Source organism: Phaseolus vulgaris, chromosome 2 (genome assembly GCF_000499845.2).
Source record: "Phaseolus vulgaris cultivar G19833 chromosome 2, P. vulgaris v2.0, whole genome shotgun sequence".
Lineage (NCBI taxonomy): Eukaryota > Viridiplantae > Streptophyta > Magnoliopsida > Fabales > Fabaceae > Phaseolus > Phaseolus vulgaris.
Window position 1 is genome coordinate 1742500 of NC_023758.2, and position 17967 is coordinate 1760466.

The following is a 17967-nucleotide window of genomic DNA, read 5'->3' on the forward strand; positions in this document are numbered from 1 at the left end:
GCTAATATTTTAGACACAGAACATTTTTCTACCTAAAAGGGTACAAGTTAGTGATAATAATGTAAGTTGGTGGCAATTATTACTTTATAGTTTGAGTTAGTTGTGTGAGCTGAATTGGGTCAATGTCTAAATTTCAGAGTAATGTAAATTTTGTGTTTAAGATGAGTAATTTTACATATATAATTTATTTAATATATATGACTGGGGCTTAATTTTCACGCTCTATACTTTACCCTTTTTAACAATAATTAAATAATATATATATATATATATAAACTTTTTAGTAAAAATTAAATTAATTACTATACAATTTTTTTTTTTAACAGTAATTGTTCTCGAATGGGTTTGGGGACCTATAGAACGATTGTTCCTGCTCCAACACTCTTGAAACTCTTTGATGCCTGCTATGCTTCCTTCTCCTTGACCATCTTGCTCCTTAGGCGGAATGATACCTGCAGAAGGCATTCCAACGCTCAAGTCAGTGGGTATCGACCCTCGATTGTCAGAGTACTGTAGATAATGACATACATTTCTTCTTGAAATACGTGCTATTTATATTACCTTAATGGACCTTCACTGTTGGATCAGATTAAGGGGGTTGGTTTACATTTAGGGTTGTGTTAAGCCATCCTTAACCATGAGTTAACCTTGCTAATCTGGTCAACCTATACCAACTTTTTAAAAACTGTAATATCCTGGGTTGACTGAATTAATTATGACACAAACTATCGTTTTTAATTTGCATCATAATTAGAAAGGATTATTATCGTTTTCAAGTATGTTAGGTTGATTTTCTTTAAAATTTTAATTTTATTTATTTATTAGTTTGACTAGCATCACTGGATTTTTACCAATTTCACAGGTTTTTGACCGCTTTTTTAGTTGTTTAATCAATTTTTTTAGACTGATTTTATGGTTCATTTGAACCACCTACATTCTAGTCCCATTAGTCAGTTTGATCTGATTTTCATATAATAGATAATTCAAATTGAGTTTTTTTTTAATTATCGTAATTCAACTTGTGTCGTGGCTAATTTTATTCCAATTAAAAAATAATAATTTGTATCACGATGAATTTTATTACAATTAAAATGTTTTTTTAAAAAATATGTTGGATATAAAATTAATTATTTAACTTAAATGTAGTTTTGTTGCTTATCTTAAAAATATTTTGTCCATGTAATTGAATTATCGACACTAGGGAAACACAGACGTCTTTGTTTATAATAATAATAATAAATATATAATTAAAATATTAAATATTATAATTATTATTAAAATACAATTATTATGAAAATAATTGATAAAATAAATATTTTTTGTTACTTATAATTTATTATAGGTAAGTTTTATGCATATCATTACATAAAGGAGATATGTTTTTTTATTCGTATATAGTGTCATCTTTTATTTAAATGTTTTTTCTTTAAATTAAATAAAAGGGAACATATTTTGTTTGTAACTATTTTTGTTCTAACTTTTAATTAAAAAATTATCTTTAAATAAATAAATAAATGTTTTATTTAATAAAATATGCACAATTACTTTATTTAAATATAATTTGCTATCTTTTCCACTTAAATTATATATACACGTATATATATTAAATTTAAATCATTATTTTAAATTATATATTTTTAATTTATATTATTTAAATTGAAAATTGCATATAACATTAATGAGAGCATGTAAACTATTTAATAGAGTTAACAAAATGAGTTATATTAATAAGAATAAAATTAATAACAAATTATATATACTAAAAGTGATTTTTTTTAATAATTAGTTATAGTTATCCATACACAAGTTGTGTTTCTTATAAAGGGTTTTTTTATGAAAAAATTGAAGATTTATTAACTTATAAATAGTTGAAGATTCTCCACATTACAAACTATATTCATAGTTTAAGTAAATTTTCTGAATTATTCATTTTGTAAAAGATTTTTAGATATATTATATTCCGATTCACTATTTTATTTCTCTATCTTTCATATTGGTTACATCCAAATATATTTTCGGGTTTATTTTCCAAAACTGTGAGGAAACACTGTCTAAAATGTTCAATCACTATAGGGTGTTTCTTCCTGCACCCCAACAAATCTCTTCCTGCACTCCATCCTTTTTTTGAAAAAACTGTTTTACTTGTCTTATGGATTTTTCATTCTGAAAACACCATGGCAATTGCTTCCTGCACCATAGCACTGCACCCGATCTTAGCTGAAAAGACGAAACTGTCCTTAAAAAAAATTTCCGAAATATGTGTTCCGGATATTTTTTTCCGGAACGAAATTTTATATTACGGATTTTTTTATCCGGAATTGATTTTTTATTTTTGTTTCCGGATTTTTATTTCCGAAACACAATTATTTCTTTTCCAGATTTTTTTTTTTGGAATGTATTATTTTTCAATTCCGGATTTTTTTGTCCGAAATAGAATTTTAATTTTGGTTTCTGGATTTTTATTTCCGAAACTCAATAATTACTTCTGGATTTATTTTTCCGGAATATATTATTTTCAATTCCGGATTTTTATTTCCGGAATTAAGGGTATTTTTGGAAATTAAAAAAATATGTTGGGTGCAGGTTAAAAATGATTGGGTGCAGGGAGCATTTGCCAAACACCATTTGCTTATGGAAACTCTATTTTGGAAACATCTTTTGTTTATGAAACCTCTGTACTGGAGTCACCCAAAAAATGCAAGGATAATATTGGCATTTTAAAAAATGTAGGGTGCAAAAAAAATGTAAAGTTATAGAAAGAAACAGGCCTTATTATAATGCAGATTATAAGATGGAAGGGGATTGGAAACTAGGCCTTTTGGAAAAACAAGGCCCAATAATTTTACGAGGTTCATGGTAGGCTTTTTTTCTGTACCCCCAAAATTACTAACTTACTAACTGCACCTCCATGTTTTTTAAAATAACCATTCTATTCTTCATAATGGTGACTTTTGAATTACGTATTTCAAAAAAACATTTAGAACAAGTTTTTCAAAGTAAGTTTTCTATGAACAAATTCAAAACATGAGATATTTTCTAGAACATATATGTTTTTTTGAAAAAAACTTTTCAAAAACACATGGATGTTTCTTGAAACAATATTTTTAGAACAAGTTTTTCAAAACATGAGATATTTTTCTAAATAATTTTTTTGGGACAAACTTTCCACCTAATCCAATTATTTTTCTTCTACTTCATATTCTATTTCACACTTTTACTTAAACAAGATAAAACATTAAAGTGAAAGTGCCAATATAATTTGTAAAATATTTTTTTAAATTGATATAATCAATATATAAAAATGATTTTCTTAAATGTATTTAAAAATATATATTACAATTTATATATATTAATTAAAAAATTACAAGAAGACAGACACGTCAATTTATAATAAATAAAATTTTGTTTTGTAATTTTAAATATCGTTTAAAAATAGAAAACATATTCAAAATTTGACTATCCGACACTGTTTTAAAAACAGGTCTACTTGTGAAAACAAATTGAAAACGTTTGGTTTTATGAACTGTTTTGGAAAATAAATTGTTTAAACGGGAGGTATAGAAAAAGAAAAAAAAAAAGAAAAAGCCGACGAAAGGGGCACGTGATGGCGTGTGGGGGCATGATAGCGTGATTCTCACGCGTGATAACGATAAGAGAGTTTTTGAATCCCTGACGAGAGAGAATATAAAGGGATCAAATGAGTCTGCGGTTTTAGATGAAATCTGGAGCGTCGGTTTTATTGTGGAGAGAAGCGAGCGGTGCAGAAAACAGAGTTTGTTGAGTTGAGGTTGTATTTGTACTGGAGGCAACTAGGCGGAGTGAGAGAGTGAGAGAGAGAGGGTAAGGTAAAATCAATTGTTTATACTATTTACTCATTCAACTAACAAAGATATATAAAGCCAGAAAACCACCATTTTCATTCCTACCTCTCTCTCTCTCTCTACTCTGCTTCTTCAGATTTCAGGAGCGGAGAATCGACACACACAGAGACATGTCTGGTATCGCTCGTGGACGTCTTGCTGAGGAGCGAAAATCATGGCGGAAGAACCATCCACATGTTCGTATCCTAACACTTCCCCCTTTTTTTTTTTTTTCTCTGCTTATTTCTCGTCAATTTTTCGTATTCCCCTTTCCTTACAATCTATCTTTGTTTCTCTTAATTTAGGGTTTCGTTGCCAAGCCCGAGACTCTCCCCGATGGCACCGTCAATTTGATGGTCTGGCATTGCACTATTCCTGGCAAGACTGGGGTGCGCTTTTTCCTCTTTTATTGTGTCCCCTTCTTCATACTCTTTCTCTGCTTTTATATTCAATGCTAACATGAAATATCTTTGACTTTTTCTTATCAATTTTCTACTTGTTGCTTGTCTACAAAAGTTTAGTGATTGGAAGTAAACTATAGGGCTTGATCTTTCCCACGGTTAATAATATAATTTCAGGTTTATACAGATTCAGTTTGTTTAACATGCTAGTAATGGTGTGCCCTCTAGGACTTTTGTGCTTTAGAGCCTTTCATGTTATGAGGTGCTTTTCTTATCAGTTTTAATGGAATTATTGGTGGTATGGACGGCGTAAATGTAAGTTTGTGCGGCGCATGGTTTGAGGATGGTAAAAAGTTCTTTGGAACTCTTCTAGTCGTGTGATGCTTCAGGCTTAAGCCTTACATATAAATTTGATAGTAAAGGCACATGATAAGAAGCTTGAGAAAACCGCACCATAAAATCTGACCATCCTGGCTAGATTTTAAATATGTATTGACCGTATCAATCCACACTTCCGTTATGGGTCCAGGGTTTTAAAAGTGCACTATATAGTGCCGCCATGACAGCAAGGCACTCCGCTGCATGAACATCAGAGAGGCGCTCTGTTAATTGATCAGCTTAGCGGAGCATTTAATTTTGTCTTTTCACAGTTGGAATAGCAGGATTTATGATGTGATAGCAGTGCTCCAATGAGTGTTGTGCCTCTTCCTTTAGGCTATTTGATCCAATGTTGTCAAGATCGCGAGTTAACTCGCCGATCTTGCGTTTTTACGATCTTTTTAGGCAAAAACGAGTTGGATCGAAGGTGAGATCGGACCCTCTCTGGATCGGAGCGATCCAGTAAACCAAGGGTTGGATCGAACGATCCATGAGCTTCCGCGATCCATGACGCGGTCCAAAAAACACCCTAATGCGCCGCTCGTGCTCGCCGCCGCCTTCGCGCACCACCGCAAACGCATGATGTGACGTCGGCGAAGCATGAAGAAGGAGCTGTGGTGGCGGCGCCGCGCGTAAGGAAGGAGGAGCTGCGACGGCGCCGCGCATAAGGAAGGAAGAGATGCTGGCAGCACATGTCTAAACCTAAATTTTAAGAGACATAACTTTGGGCCTAAGGCCCATTTCAATTTTAACCTAATAAAACCTAATTCAAAATTTAAATATGAGATGTGCTCTCTTATGTGCAGCTGGAACCCTAATTAAAATTCACAGCTTAACCCTAAATAAAATTAACAGCTTACTCAAAATTAGGTTTTTTGGGCCCATCTAAAAAATTACAATTATTTTCATCTCCAACACATTTTCTTATCCTAAATAAAAGTATGGCTTACTAATTTGGATCGTTTAATGAATTATCTTATGTATAGAAACTCGAATAGTAACTCTTCCGAGTCGAATTACGATCTCCGAGTTACGAGTTTTTTTTTCCCTCTCCGATCCGCCTCCGAGTTACGAGTTTGACAACCTTGATTTGATCACCTCAGCCCTTTCACCATCTTCTATCGATGCCTCCCTTCCTTGCAAACCTGTATACGCAGCACCTAGTGATACACTTTAGGGTTACACAGGAAAGGAAGTAGGGCTGGGGAACTGGGCTAATGGTGACCCAAACGTTTTTTTAGTGTTTTTGTGCTAGGCCTATGGGAGAATTTTTTAGTCCAATTTACCTTTCTTAAGAAAGTGAAATTTAAACCTAACTCAATTTCTCAAAACTGGTTTGATAAGGTGAGTTTTAAACCTACTTATATATATTATAATTTGGTCATATTTATAGTTGATGTATGATTTCCAACATACACCCCATGTTGAAGATTGAACATCTTGAACGTGAGACTAGGGTGGAACTTGATAGTCGATGACAAATAGACCCAATAAACTTGACTAGGATAGACTCTTAATGACTCCTTTATTATCTTAAGAAAGTGAAATTTAAACCTAATTTAACATCATAATTTTTTTTTGTAATGTGAAGTTTGCACTCATTTATATATTGTAATTTGATTTTATCTCTTGTTGATGTAAGATCTACAACACACCTCTTCATTTTTAGGAATCGAAATTTTGAGCATGAGACTAGATATTTGTTGGTAGTCCAATTGTTGTCTGATAACATGTGACATCTCAAGAAAGTTGAATTTAAAATCCAACTTAAGCTTACAAAGTCAACTTAATAATTTGATGTAATATTATAATTTAATTATATATCTATTTGGGATTTGAAACAAACTTCTTTGTGTTTTTTATTTATTTAAAGCTCTCTTATAAGGTAATGAACTAAATAATAATAGTAACTAAAATAATTATATAAACTATTTAAATAATAACCACATGAAGCCTGACTGATCTCCTGCTTCAGAAAGAGCATCAATAAGGGCTTTGATGTGAAATATGTATTCTTCAATAGTGCTATTTTCTAGTAATGAATGACGAAGTTCAGATATGAGTTTTCTCACTCTGACACAAGTTTGCTGATGGGAATAAGAGTGCATTTTGTCCACACTTTATAAGAATGAGTTGATCCAAGAACCCAGGCAAGCATAGAACTCGATAAGGAGACAATTGAAGACATGCTAGAAGCAATTGGTCTTGCTTTTCCAAATCTAGATACACTGGATTTATGTGATTTTGATCACAACACAATTACTTTTAGAAAGAAAGCACGTAGGAATAGAAAGAAAAACAACAAACTGATGAAGGCTATGTGCTTTTATAACGGTTTCAATTTGCTGTCGTCACAGTAAAAAAATACTTTTCGTCTACCTTTTCAGTTATTTCAAGAAAAAGTGGTTGGAGCAGAGATCGAAATCAAGAAGAAAAGTCACCATCAATTTTTTTTGTAAAAGCCATGATAAAAGATCAATGTGCTATGATATCATGATATAAAACACTGATAAACTGATTTTATGATGTAAAGATCAAGGATAGTGAAACTCTGTTTACATAAAACTATATATATATATATATATATATATATATTTATACACACACATAGCTTATTTACAAGGCAAGTTAGTCATAACCAATGAAGTCAAACTCGTAACTCGTACGAGGATCGAAAAGGAGCTAAAAGATCGTAAGTCGACTCGTTAGAGTTACTAACATAATAATATTCAATACATAACACAACTGAAAACAGTTTTCATAAATCATAAATTATTCATACAAAAAACAACTAACTTCACAAATATCTAATACAATTAAACTATCAAAGGAAATCCTTCATATTAATTGAAGGATAATCATCATCCTCTTGTACAAGATCTTCATTTTTATTAATGTTATCTATGCCATGACCTTCATCATCCTCAGCAATTGGAGGAACCTTTGAAGTGCATGCAAGATGATGCTTTAGTCTATAGATATCCCCAGTTAAAATCTTGTCACAATATTTAAACTTCACGTTTCTTGTTTTTCCATCAATAGAAACACAATGATTCCATACAGGGTCTTTTTTGATACCGTCACCACCTCCTGAATCTATAATAAAAGGCATTGTCTTAGAGAAAAAAAAACTGAACACGGTGACTGTGATGGAGAATGAGGGAGAAGAGGAGAACGTGAGCAGCAGCAGTGGCGTTGCGAGCGGCGGAGATGGCGTTTGCGACAGCGGTGCCGGTGGAGTTTTGTGGTGCGATGCTTGTTATCTCTTTAGGGTTTCTGATTGTGACTCTTTCTTCACTAACTTTCACTCTTCACTCTACTCTTTCCCGCTACACTCATTTAGAAATATGATTTGGGCCGCATTGGGCTGCGCTAGGTTAAAATTTTTTAGAGCAAACAACATGTTGCACTAGGGTATGAGGCAGCTCGACGATGGCCTATGATGCGGCGATCCACTGAGTTGGGCAGCGACGCGGTACAATCTGCTCCGGTGCCGATCCGCCGTCTGAGTCACCTCGGTTTGGCCTCCAAACTCGCTGCATCGTACGATTTTGCGATTTTAACTACATTGGTGGTCATAACTGTTTAACTAAAACAGTTAACCACATAGAAAACAAACTATAGTAACTGCCTCAAACAGTTACACTAAACCAAAACAAAAAAAGACAGTTGTAAGAACATAACTAACCAATAACATTGTCTAACAGAAGATACAGTCACAAAATTAAACTAAATAGTAATAGTACTAAAAACTAAAAGGATGACATATAATATTGAATTACTATAATAAACTAAAATAGTAAATGGTAATAGTAAAGAAAGTTTTCTGAATAGTGAGTGTCCCACTTTAGTGATTGTGTCACCTGCTTCTCTGTATTGCTATCCAAGATTTAAAACACTGTAAGGGTCTTAAGTCCTGTACATTGGTATTTAGCTATATATTGGTTAATAGTTAACATGGTATGTTAGAAAAAGAGTAACATCATTTCCCCTTAGATGATTTATGTGCTGATTTTTTCCATCATTTGGTTCATTAGGTGGAAAATAGGATTTTTTCCATTATATTCTTGTTCGTTCACAGTGGCATTATGTGCCTTCTTGGATGTCCTGTTTTTTTATTTATTTTGGCATATGATTGGAAGAAATTTCAACTTATAGTTTTACTTAACACGAAAATAGAGACAGCAGGATAGAAAACAAGAAGTGGGACAGTGAAGGTGTGATGGATTACACATTGAACGTGGAATCTAGTAAGATTTAAATGAGTGTGATAAATTAACAAATCTACCAAAGAAATCTAGTTTGTACAATTCATCTACCAATGATTTTATTGGGGGTGATTTATTGTTAAATGATGCTTATCGTAGTAGTGAATTGTGTGGAACAGTGGCGCTATCTTGCCAGAGCATCGAGCTACTCCTCTAAGGGCCTTTATATTGTGCGTAGCCATCATGGCGACGACATTTTTCACATCCCACATTTATTTGCTGTGTGCTGCTAGTTGGCTGTGAGAAAAGTGTGTCAAAAAGATGATATGATTCACACCAGACAAAGACTTTTAGGAACCTAACTAACAACACTGAACAGTTTATCTGTTTTAAACTTTAGCCATTTGTGATTTAGATCAATGACGACAACTTGTTTTGACTGGACCTTCATAGTTTCATTTCAAGAATGGATGGATTCACATGCTAGTTTTTAATTTTTATCTGAATCAAATAATAATATAAAGTTTTTTTTTTCTAATCAATTTTAAATAAAATATTTTTTCAATCATGATGTTTTAGCTTTAGAAAAAAAAAATCTTAATTAAAATATTTTAAAATCTTAGGCTTAAATTAATAATGGGAAAGCCAGAACTTAAGAAAAATTTTAATGGCAGAACTTACTTATCATTGTTTAGTATCAAATAGAAAATGTTCAATTGATTAATTTGTGTGTGATAGTTTCTTTATTGCATTTAGTTTGAAATCTATTACTAACTAATCACTGTAAAATTTGTTATAACTTTTCAAATACAGATTGGTAATTGATATATTGAATGTAGAATATTTATTATATATTTTGTTATTTTTCTATTATATTGTGATATTTATCTGCTATAGTTGGGGCTGTTGATCCATGCTAATATCTGCTATAGACTACTTTGACGTCTACCAAATAAATCAGGTCTGGATGTCATGTATCCGGGTAAAAAATATATCAAACATAGTAGGGAATTAAAAATAACTATTGTTGTCATATATAATCTCTGCTTGCACCATATAATCAAGAAGAGATAGCATTACGGAAGTTTAAATAGATTTCCTGTATTTTACTTTACAAGGATTGGGAGTAGAAATCCTATTTCTATAATACTTGTATATATACCACAAGGGATTAGATTTGCAAGTGAAGCTTGGACTTATATACAAACCCATCAACACCTCACTAACAAAAATCAAATCCAATTACAACCACTACAAAAATGCAATAACTACTACTACATAATCTCTAGCACTGTAAGTCTAAAATTAAGTATTGTAATAACTTTTTCTATAGCTTCAAATTTTATGCTAGTGCAGTCTGCAACGTTTACCTTATTTCTGATCTAGTGGCTATGAAAACTTTTGAAAGTTCAATGCGTAGTCTACAAAACAAATATAATACTTGCTTTGATCATTTAAACATTGTTAAACATATAAATAGTTGTCTAGAAGAATGATCATCATTAGAAAACAATGATTTCATACCTTTTAGGAATGAAAAGTAAAGAATTTTTTACTAGGACCAAAATCGAATTCACTCATTTTATAGGGAGTGAAAACATATTTAAGCATCACATTAATGTGTCTAGTTGGATGAGAACCATATATATCCATTAAGCAAGGGGGAAGGAAGGAAAATAAATGGCATCTTGGTAGCTTAATATGGGATTTTTGCATTTAACATGGTCAAGGTCATGGAAATTACTCAAAATATTTGATCCCTAAGAGCTTATGTCATTGACTCATGTTATGTTGGATTATATTTGCATATGAATGAGCAAGACACTTATTTATTTCATTAAAATTATTCTGTATCTCACTTGTTGCAGACTGATTGGGAGGGTGGATATTTCCCACTGACAATGCATTTCAGTGAAGATTACCCTAGCAAGCCTCCAAAGTGTAAATTCCCTCAAGGTTTCTTTCACCCTAATGTGTATCCATCTGGAACTGTTTGCTTGTCTATACTTAATGAAGATAGTGTAAGTATATCCTTCTGATAATTGCATGATTTCTTGAAGCTTGTATGATGTGATTCTACATGCTTCTGAGTGTATATATATTTATAGAATCATTCTTTTACATTTAGGGGTGGAGACCAGCTATAACAGTGAAGCAAATTCTTGTGGGCATCCAAGACCTGCTTGACCAACCAAATCCTGCTGACCCTGCTCAGACAGAGGGTTATCATCTATTCATCCAGGTAGCTAACCTTAGAAACCCTACACTTTTTACCGGGAATTGTATGACTATAGTTGTTTGCGAAGAGTAAAGATGGGCTGGCATAATTAATCAACGCAAAGACCGGGTTGGGGTTTCAGATTTTTGTTATGCATTCATTACCAGAGTTGAGTGCTTATAAATATTTTTGTGCAGGATGCGACTGAGTATAAGAGAAGGGTCCGGCAGCAGGCAAAGCAATATCCACCTCTTGTGTAGTTCTATATTTGCCCACTTTAGGAACTATTCTAGTATGTTAGTCGTTCAGTTATTTGTTGTCCTGTGTTAAAACTGTTCTGTGATTGTTGGCTGTCATAATATGCAGACTCCAGGGTTTAACTATTTCCGCTTACTCTCAGGTCTGGATGATAACGTGTTAATATATTACAATCTGAAAGTCAACCAATAATACTTGTTGGCCACACTTTCTGTGCCTGATGTTCGTTGGTACATTTCGATGTGAATGGATAAATTTACTGTCATCAATTATATGATATTATGACTCCTTATTCTGCTTTTGTTTCTATATTGGAAATCAAACCTAGACCTATTAGCCAATTCATTTGTGCTCCCGTTGCAGTATAAATTATCACTGCGCTTTGGTGGCATATGCTGTGGAAGCACCTTGGAAAGTGAGATGTTACTATGAACAATCGTACAACAATCATTTGGGAAATGTGTTGTCTCAAATTAAAATTCCCTTCTCCTCACATGAGAACTTTTTAAATTACAAAGTTTTTAATCATAAATTGTTTTATTTTAAATTCCTTGATTAAACTCAGCAGATCCAAAAACATTGCTCTCATTTTTTTTCTTGTTCTTCTTGATTCATCAACCACAAAAATATAAATCACTCCCGTGGGCTCCTCGCACAAACAATTCTACCTCAAACACTCTACTTTTTTTATTCAACTCATCAAATAAAAACATTACTATAAGTCAACTGTTCATCGGACTACATAAATCTACTATATTTCTAATCAGGGTGGTTACTGGGATTGAGGATTTAAAAGAATTTTTTACTATTAAAAATCATACAGAATATAATGTGTTGTTCCTATCATTACACGTCTCATTCGACTACCTCAGAAGAATTAATCCTGCTCGAGCTATTGTGACAAGTGTTAGCCTGAAGTTCACATTAAAAAATATATTTGAAGCGTATAAAGATGAGAGAAATATATTTTCATTTGTTACAAATTTCTCTTGTCTAATTCATTCTTAAAGAAGCTGTAATTTTCATTATATATATTTTTTTACACTTTTATTCTCACCAAGAGGATAATTTAATGAAAAATATAAGTAGTTATTATTAAATAAAGTGTTAATTTCATCTTTACTTTTCATTTAAATTATTTTTAAAATATATTCAGAAATATAACATTTCTAATTATGATAATCTGATTCTTGAAAAGGAAGCACGAGTATGTCAAACAAACATTTCTTAATATTTGTCTTTTCTTTATTATTGTTGTTTTCGTTGTTGGTTTTCTTGTGCCTCCATTGGTTCTTCACCGCTGCTAGTCGCCGTTGTTGCTGTCGTGAGCCCACCGCTGCTTTTCACCATTTCCTTCACGCACAAGCTTTTCACCAAGTCCGAAAAAGAAGCATGATGTTCCCATTGACGATCCTATAGCTTCCTTAACTGCAGCTACTAAAGAGATTAGTCAAAATCCTATGGACATTGCCACTATACATATAAATGTCAGATTTGAAGGAGTTGAAGGAGGGTCCAATACAACGGCTATGGTAGAAGTTGTCATTTTAGACTGAATGCAACACGACGGTCAAATAGTCGCCTTCTTTGCTTGAAGAGAATACTATGCGCTAAAATACAACAGTCAGAAAACTGTCGTTTTAACACTAAAATAATCATTGTTTTTCACCTTTTTCCGCACCAGTGGTAATTGGGCATCTTCTGGACCCAACATGCAACTTCATACCAAGAAAGGTCTAAGCAAAAGGAATTTTATATATTAAATATTTTTTTATTTAAATAGGACATTAAATAATTTAGGATTTGTAATTATTTTAAATTTTAAATTTTTTATATATTTTAAAAATTTTATATATTTTAAATTTAATTTAAATAGGACATTAAATAATTTAAGATTTGTATTTATTTAGGATTTTGAATATTTTATAAATTTTATATATTTTAAAAATTTATTTAAATAGGATATTAACTAATTTAATATTTTTATTTATTTTAGATTTTTGAATATTTTAGAAAATTATACATTTTAGATTTTTATTTAAATATAACATTAAATAATTTTTCTGACAATCATAAATATGTTTCGACATAATCCACATTTTCCCAAAAATAATTCTTTAGACATTATTGAAAATAATATTTTAGTTAAAAATTATTATAATCCACAAATAAATAAATAAAATTAATTTTTCAACAATTTTAAATGAAAGGGTAAATTTTTAATTTTACAAAAAATACAATTTCAATCACACCCATCATATTCTTCATAGTTTTCATTGTATTTACCTTAATACAATAAGAGTCTCCTTCACTTCCCACTTTCTCTTCAAATTATCTTAAATTCACTCTCTCAAATCCACTCCATTAAAAAAAAATAAAAATCACAGTTTTTAAAATATCAAATATTAAATATAAATTGGTCTCTTTTCAAATGATTTTATTTTTAAATATTTTTTTATTGGACAATTCAAATTTAGTGAACTTTTACACGTTTTAAATAAAATATTTTAATACCATCGAATTCAATAAATTACTTAAATATTAAATAATTAATAAAAAATAAAAAGATTTATAGTTAGTTTATATTATTTTTCTAACAAAGTTCATCGAAGTTTTCTTAATTAATATTTATTACATTTTTTCTCTATTAAACATAGTTCATGTTTACCACCACGATGATATCAGTCAAGGTTACTGTTACACTATATATGTTGATGATTGGTGGGTTTTCGTAGACTTTTTTGTTGTTGTTGTCCACTAAAAATCCTCCCAATTGATATTGATAAAAACAATGAGATAATGTTGATCGAAAAGTTTTTAAATAAAATGGTAGTGATGAACACAAGCAATGATTCTATTCTAACAATTTGGATAGAAAAAAAATGCTATTTTGAGAAGTAAATATCACATTCGACTAAAAATTATTTTTCCTTCCATTTTTAAGAGTTGTAATTACTGTAATATAAAGGAAATGACCGAGGACTCATTTGGATAGCAGAAGAACTCACTAACAACAATAACAAGGAAAACAGAAACATCAATAACAAAACCATGCACTCAACAGTAATTATTTTAAGAATTTCAATTCTTAAAATTATTTAATTTTAACCCTATTTTTGTCATAAAATGTTAAAAAAGGCAGAGAAGCTTTTTAAAAGTAGACATAATGGAAGAAAGTACTCTCTTTTTATTGAATAATAGATGACTATTATATAGCCATTGCAGAATAAATAAGAAGCTAAACATATCATAACTATCAACAACTAACAATGACAACACAAATTGGGCAGAACTAACAAATTCTAAAACTGCATAATAATAGTTATTTATTTTGACTGAAGATAAAACACCAACTTCTATAAATCTTAACATAAAAGTGGTGGTCTCAAGGAGTGGGTGTGGTTTTCTGAGCTTTGGAAAGTTTGATCTGGTTGAGTTCCCGAATGAGTTCCTTCATGTTGTTGTGTGAAGAGCCACCATTTTGTATAGCTCTCTTTGCAGCATCGCTTAACGTCTTCGCTCTTCTCCTGAGTTCTTCACTCTCCTCGCTCATCATCACACCAATCGCGTTTCCAATGTCTTCTCGTTTCACAACTTCACTCCCAAACTGGTTCCAGTTTCTCCACTCTTTGGCCCCCACTGACACTCCAATTTTCAGCACATCCACCACCAGCTTCTCATTGTAAAACTGCTCCGCAAACAGAGGCCACGTTACCATCGGCAACCCCGCGTTCACGCTTTCCATCAACGTGTTCCAACCACAGTGAGTAACCAATCCTCCAATCGCAGGATTCTCTAGTATCAGCAACTGCGGCGCCCAACCCCATATCAGATACCCTTTCTTGCTTTCCTTCACTCTCTTCTCAAACTCTTCCAAAAAAATTTCTCCTTCTTCATCCCCGTTGTTTTTCCTCACCACCCAAATGAAATCTTTCCCTGAATCTTCAAGCGCATGCGCGATTTCAACAAGTTGGGAGTACGGAAACCTGTTCATGCTCCCAAAACTCACGTACAAAACAGAACTCTCTGCCTTAGTGTTGAGCCACTTATGCCACCCTTCTTCTTCTTCATCTTCCTCTTTAGCGTACCCTCGTGCAGCCTTGTCAGAAGCTTCCTGGTTCGCCCACAACGAAACCGGTCCAATTCCCCAACTCTTGGTCCCCATCACAACCTTGTAGTGCTCGTAGTAAGCACTCTCGAGGTCGTAGAAACTGTTGTAAAGAGATCCGTAGCTCTTTTTTTCCGACTCCTTAATCGTCTTCATCAACTCCGTGTATTGGTTCGGAGATCTGACCCAATCCGGCAACTGCAACCGCGTCATCTCCAACCTATCCGGCAATCCAGGTAACACAAACCTGTCGCTGTCGGATTTCGCCGCAAGATGGGGTGCGTACTTCTCCACCGCGTGCGCAGCGGAGAGAGCGAGATAATTTATGCAGTGAAACATGATCCTGGGAATTCGGAGCTTGGCGGCGGCTTCGACAGTCCAAGGGTGGAACATGTCGGTGACGATGAAGTCTGGTCGGAGGTCGTGGAAGAGCTGTTCGAAGCAAGGTTGGAGAATGGCGAGACCCATGTAGATTCTGGGGGCCATCTCGGGAGGCGTGTCGACGTTGAACGCTTCGATCCCCGGCGGAAGCCCCACTTGGGCGGCGGGGAAGTTAACCAAGTGCGTTCTGATGGAGCGGCCGCGACTGGAGTCGAGGTCGACGGACTTCTGAAAAACGGTGGCGTTTCCCGGCGTGGTGATTATGGTAACGTCTATGCCATGAATGGCGAAGAGCCTGGCCATGTCCACCAGAGGAATTATGTGACTAGTTGACAGAAAAGGAAGGAAAACTGACTTTAGGTTTAGCTCACCCTCTTTCCCCATTCTTATGCTAATTCTTATTCTTCACAACATATTCTTCTTATTCATCCCTTCCTCTTATTTATATGCTCGGGTTTTCACCCACCTTTTTTTTCAGTTTTCATTAAAATGGGATAACTTTCAAAAAAAAATTACAAAAATTTGAACAAGTTTGAATTTGTGTGAAGTTGACACGACTTCTCACACATAAACCTTTAAAATCGTGTCACGACACGATTTTATCCATATATATATTATTTTATATATTTTTTAAAATTTTCTTATTTAGATATTGAATAGTAAGTTATGTAATGTTTAAAATTAATTTGATAGATAATTTTCTAAGGGTGTTAGTTTTAAGCAATAAAAAAAATGAATAATTGTGTATGGATCATGTTTTACGGTAATGTAATATATTAATTTGGTTATTAGATTAATAAAAAATAGGAAAAACAAAAAAATGTTCATATTGCACAACCGAATGTCACAATAGAAGCAATTGTCCGCACAAACAAACTTGATAATAAAATTCAATTTCATGTTTGATTATTAATTTCCTCATTTTCTTTACCTAAGTATTTATTCTTTCATAAAAAAATTATTTATCAAATTAATTTCAAATATTACATAACTTATAATTTTAATTATAATTAAATAATTATAATATATATATATATATTTAAAAACAAAAAAAATTTTAAAAAAAAATAATGTGGACAAAGTTGTATCAACTTGACACGATTTCAAGTTGACGTAACAGAAATCGTGCTAACTTGACACAACTTCAAACTGATATGACAAAGTTGTATCAATTTGGCACGACTTCATATGTAGAAGTCGTGCTAAGTTAACACGACTTGCTCCAGATTTATAATTTTTTAACCGCGACCCAATTTTGGTAAAAAAGAAAAAAAAGACCCCATGATAAAAAAAAAAAAAAAAAAAACCTATATCCTCTCATTGTAAACACTGCAATCTCTTCTTACAAACTATCACGTTTATTAATTAATAAGTAAACTTTTAACTCCAATTCAAAAGTAACAAGATATGTCACTTCGTACTTATGAAGCACGTGTCAATCAAGGCCTTCTTTTAGAGTATTATATTTTATTCACCGTGTGCCTCGAGACTCTCGGGTACTTGGACCATTCCCTCTAAGAAAGTTTTCTAAAATCATACAAATAACATACACTAAAAAAATAAATTTATAATCTTATATTTTTATCCATTAAAAAATTATAATTTCAATCACATATATCACATCAATAACAAATTTTTTAATTTTTTTCCACATTTTCCACTCTCTTTTCGTTGATCTAAACAATATTTCTTTTACACTCTTCAATCATCTCTATCGTAGATTTTAAAATATTTAAATATATTAAATTGATCTCTTTTTAAGTTATTTTATATTTAAATATTTAAATATTCTGTATTGAATGGATAATTCAAATTCAATGAACTTTTATATTTTTAGATAAAATATTTTAGTTACCATCAAATACAATAAATTATTTAAATGTTAAATAATTATTAAAAAAATTAAAGATATCTGTAGTTAGTTTATATTGTTTTTCTATCAAAGTTCATGGAAATTTTCTTAATTAATATCTATTACATTTTTTATCTATAAACATAGTTCATGTTGATATCAATCAAGGTTACTTTTATGTTGATGATTGGTGGGTTTTCGTAGACTGTTTTTTTTTTTCTCCGCTAAAAGAATCCTCCCAATTAATATTGATAAAAACAATGAGATAATGTTGGTCGAAAAGTTATTTAATGGTCAACAAAA

At 32.1% G+C, this 17967-nt stretch overlaps 2 protein-coding genes across 3 annotated transcripts; one reads left to right on the forward strand and one right to left on the reverse strand.

Moving 5' to 3' along the window:
• The first annotated feature begins 3678 nt into the window (after positions 1–3678).
• LOC137810087 (SUMO-conjugating enzyme SCE1) lies at positions 3679–11600 on the forward strand. Of its 2 annotated transcripts, none has more exons than XM_068611211.1 (6): positions 3679–3845; positions 3958–4057; positions 4166–4249; positions 10716–10868; positions 10976–11089; positions 11263–11600. In XM_068611211.1, the coding sequence occupies exons 2-6, from the start codon at positions 3992–3994 to the stop codon at positions 11323–11325; spliced, it is 480 nt and encodes a 159-aa protein (XP_068467312.1). In that variant the 5' UTR covers positions 3679–3845; positions 3958–3991; the 3' UTR covers positions 11326–11600. The 2 variants fall into 2 exon arrangements, with proteins under 2 accessions (XP_068467312.1, XP_068467313.1); XM_068611212.1 differs by having other exon boundaries at positions 3679–3840.
• Positions 11601–14484: 2884 nt separating this feature from the next.
• LOC137810096 (soyasapogenol B glucuronide galactosyltransferase-like) lies at positions 14485–16258 on the reverse strand. The gene has a single exon (XM_068611224.1). The coding sequence runs from the start codon at positions 16194–16196 to the stop codon at positions 14709–14711; it is 1488 nt and encodes a 495-aa protein (XP_068467325.1). The 5' UTR covers positions 16197–16258; the 3' UTR covers positions 14485–14708.
• Between the last annotated feature and the right edge of the window lie 1709 nt (positions 16259–17967).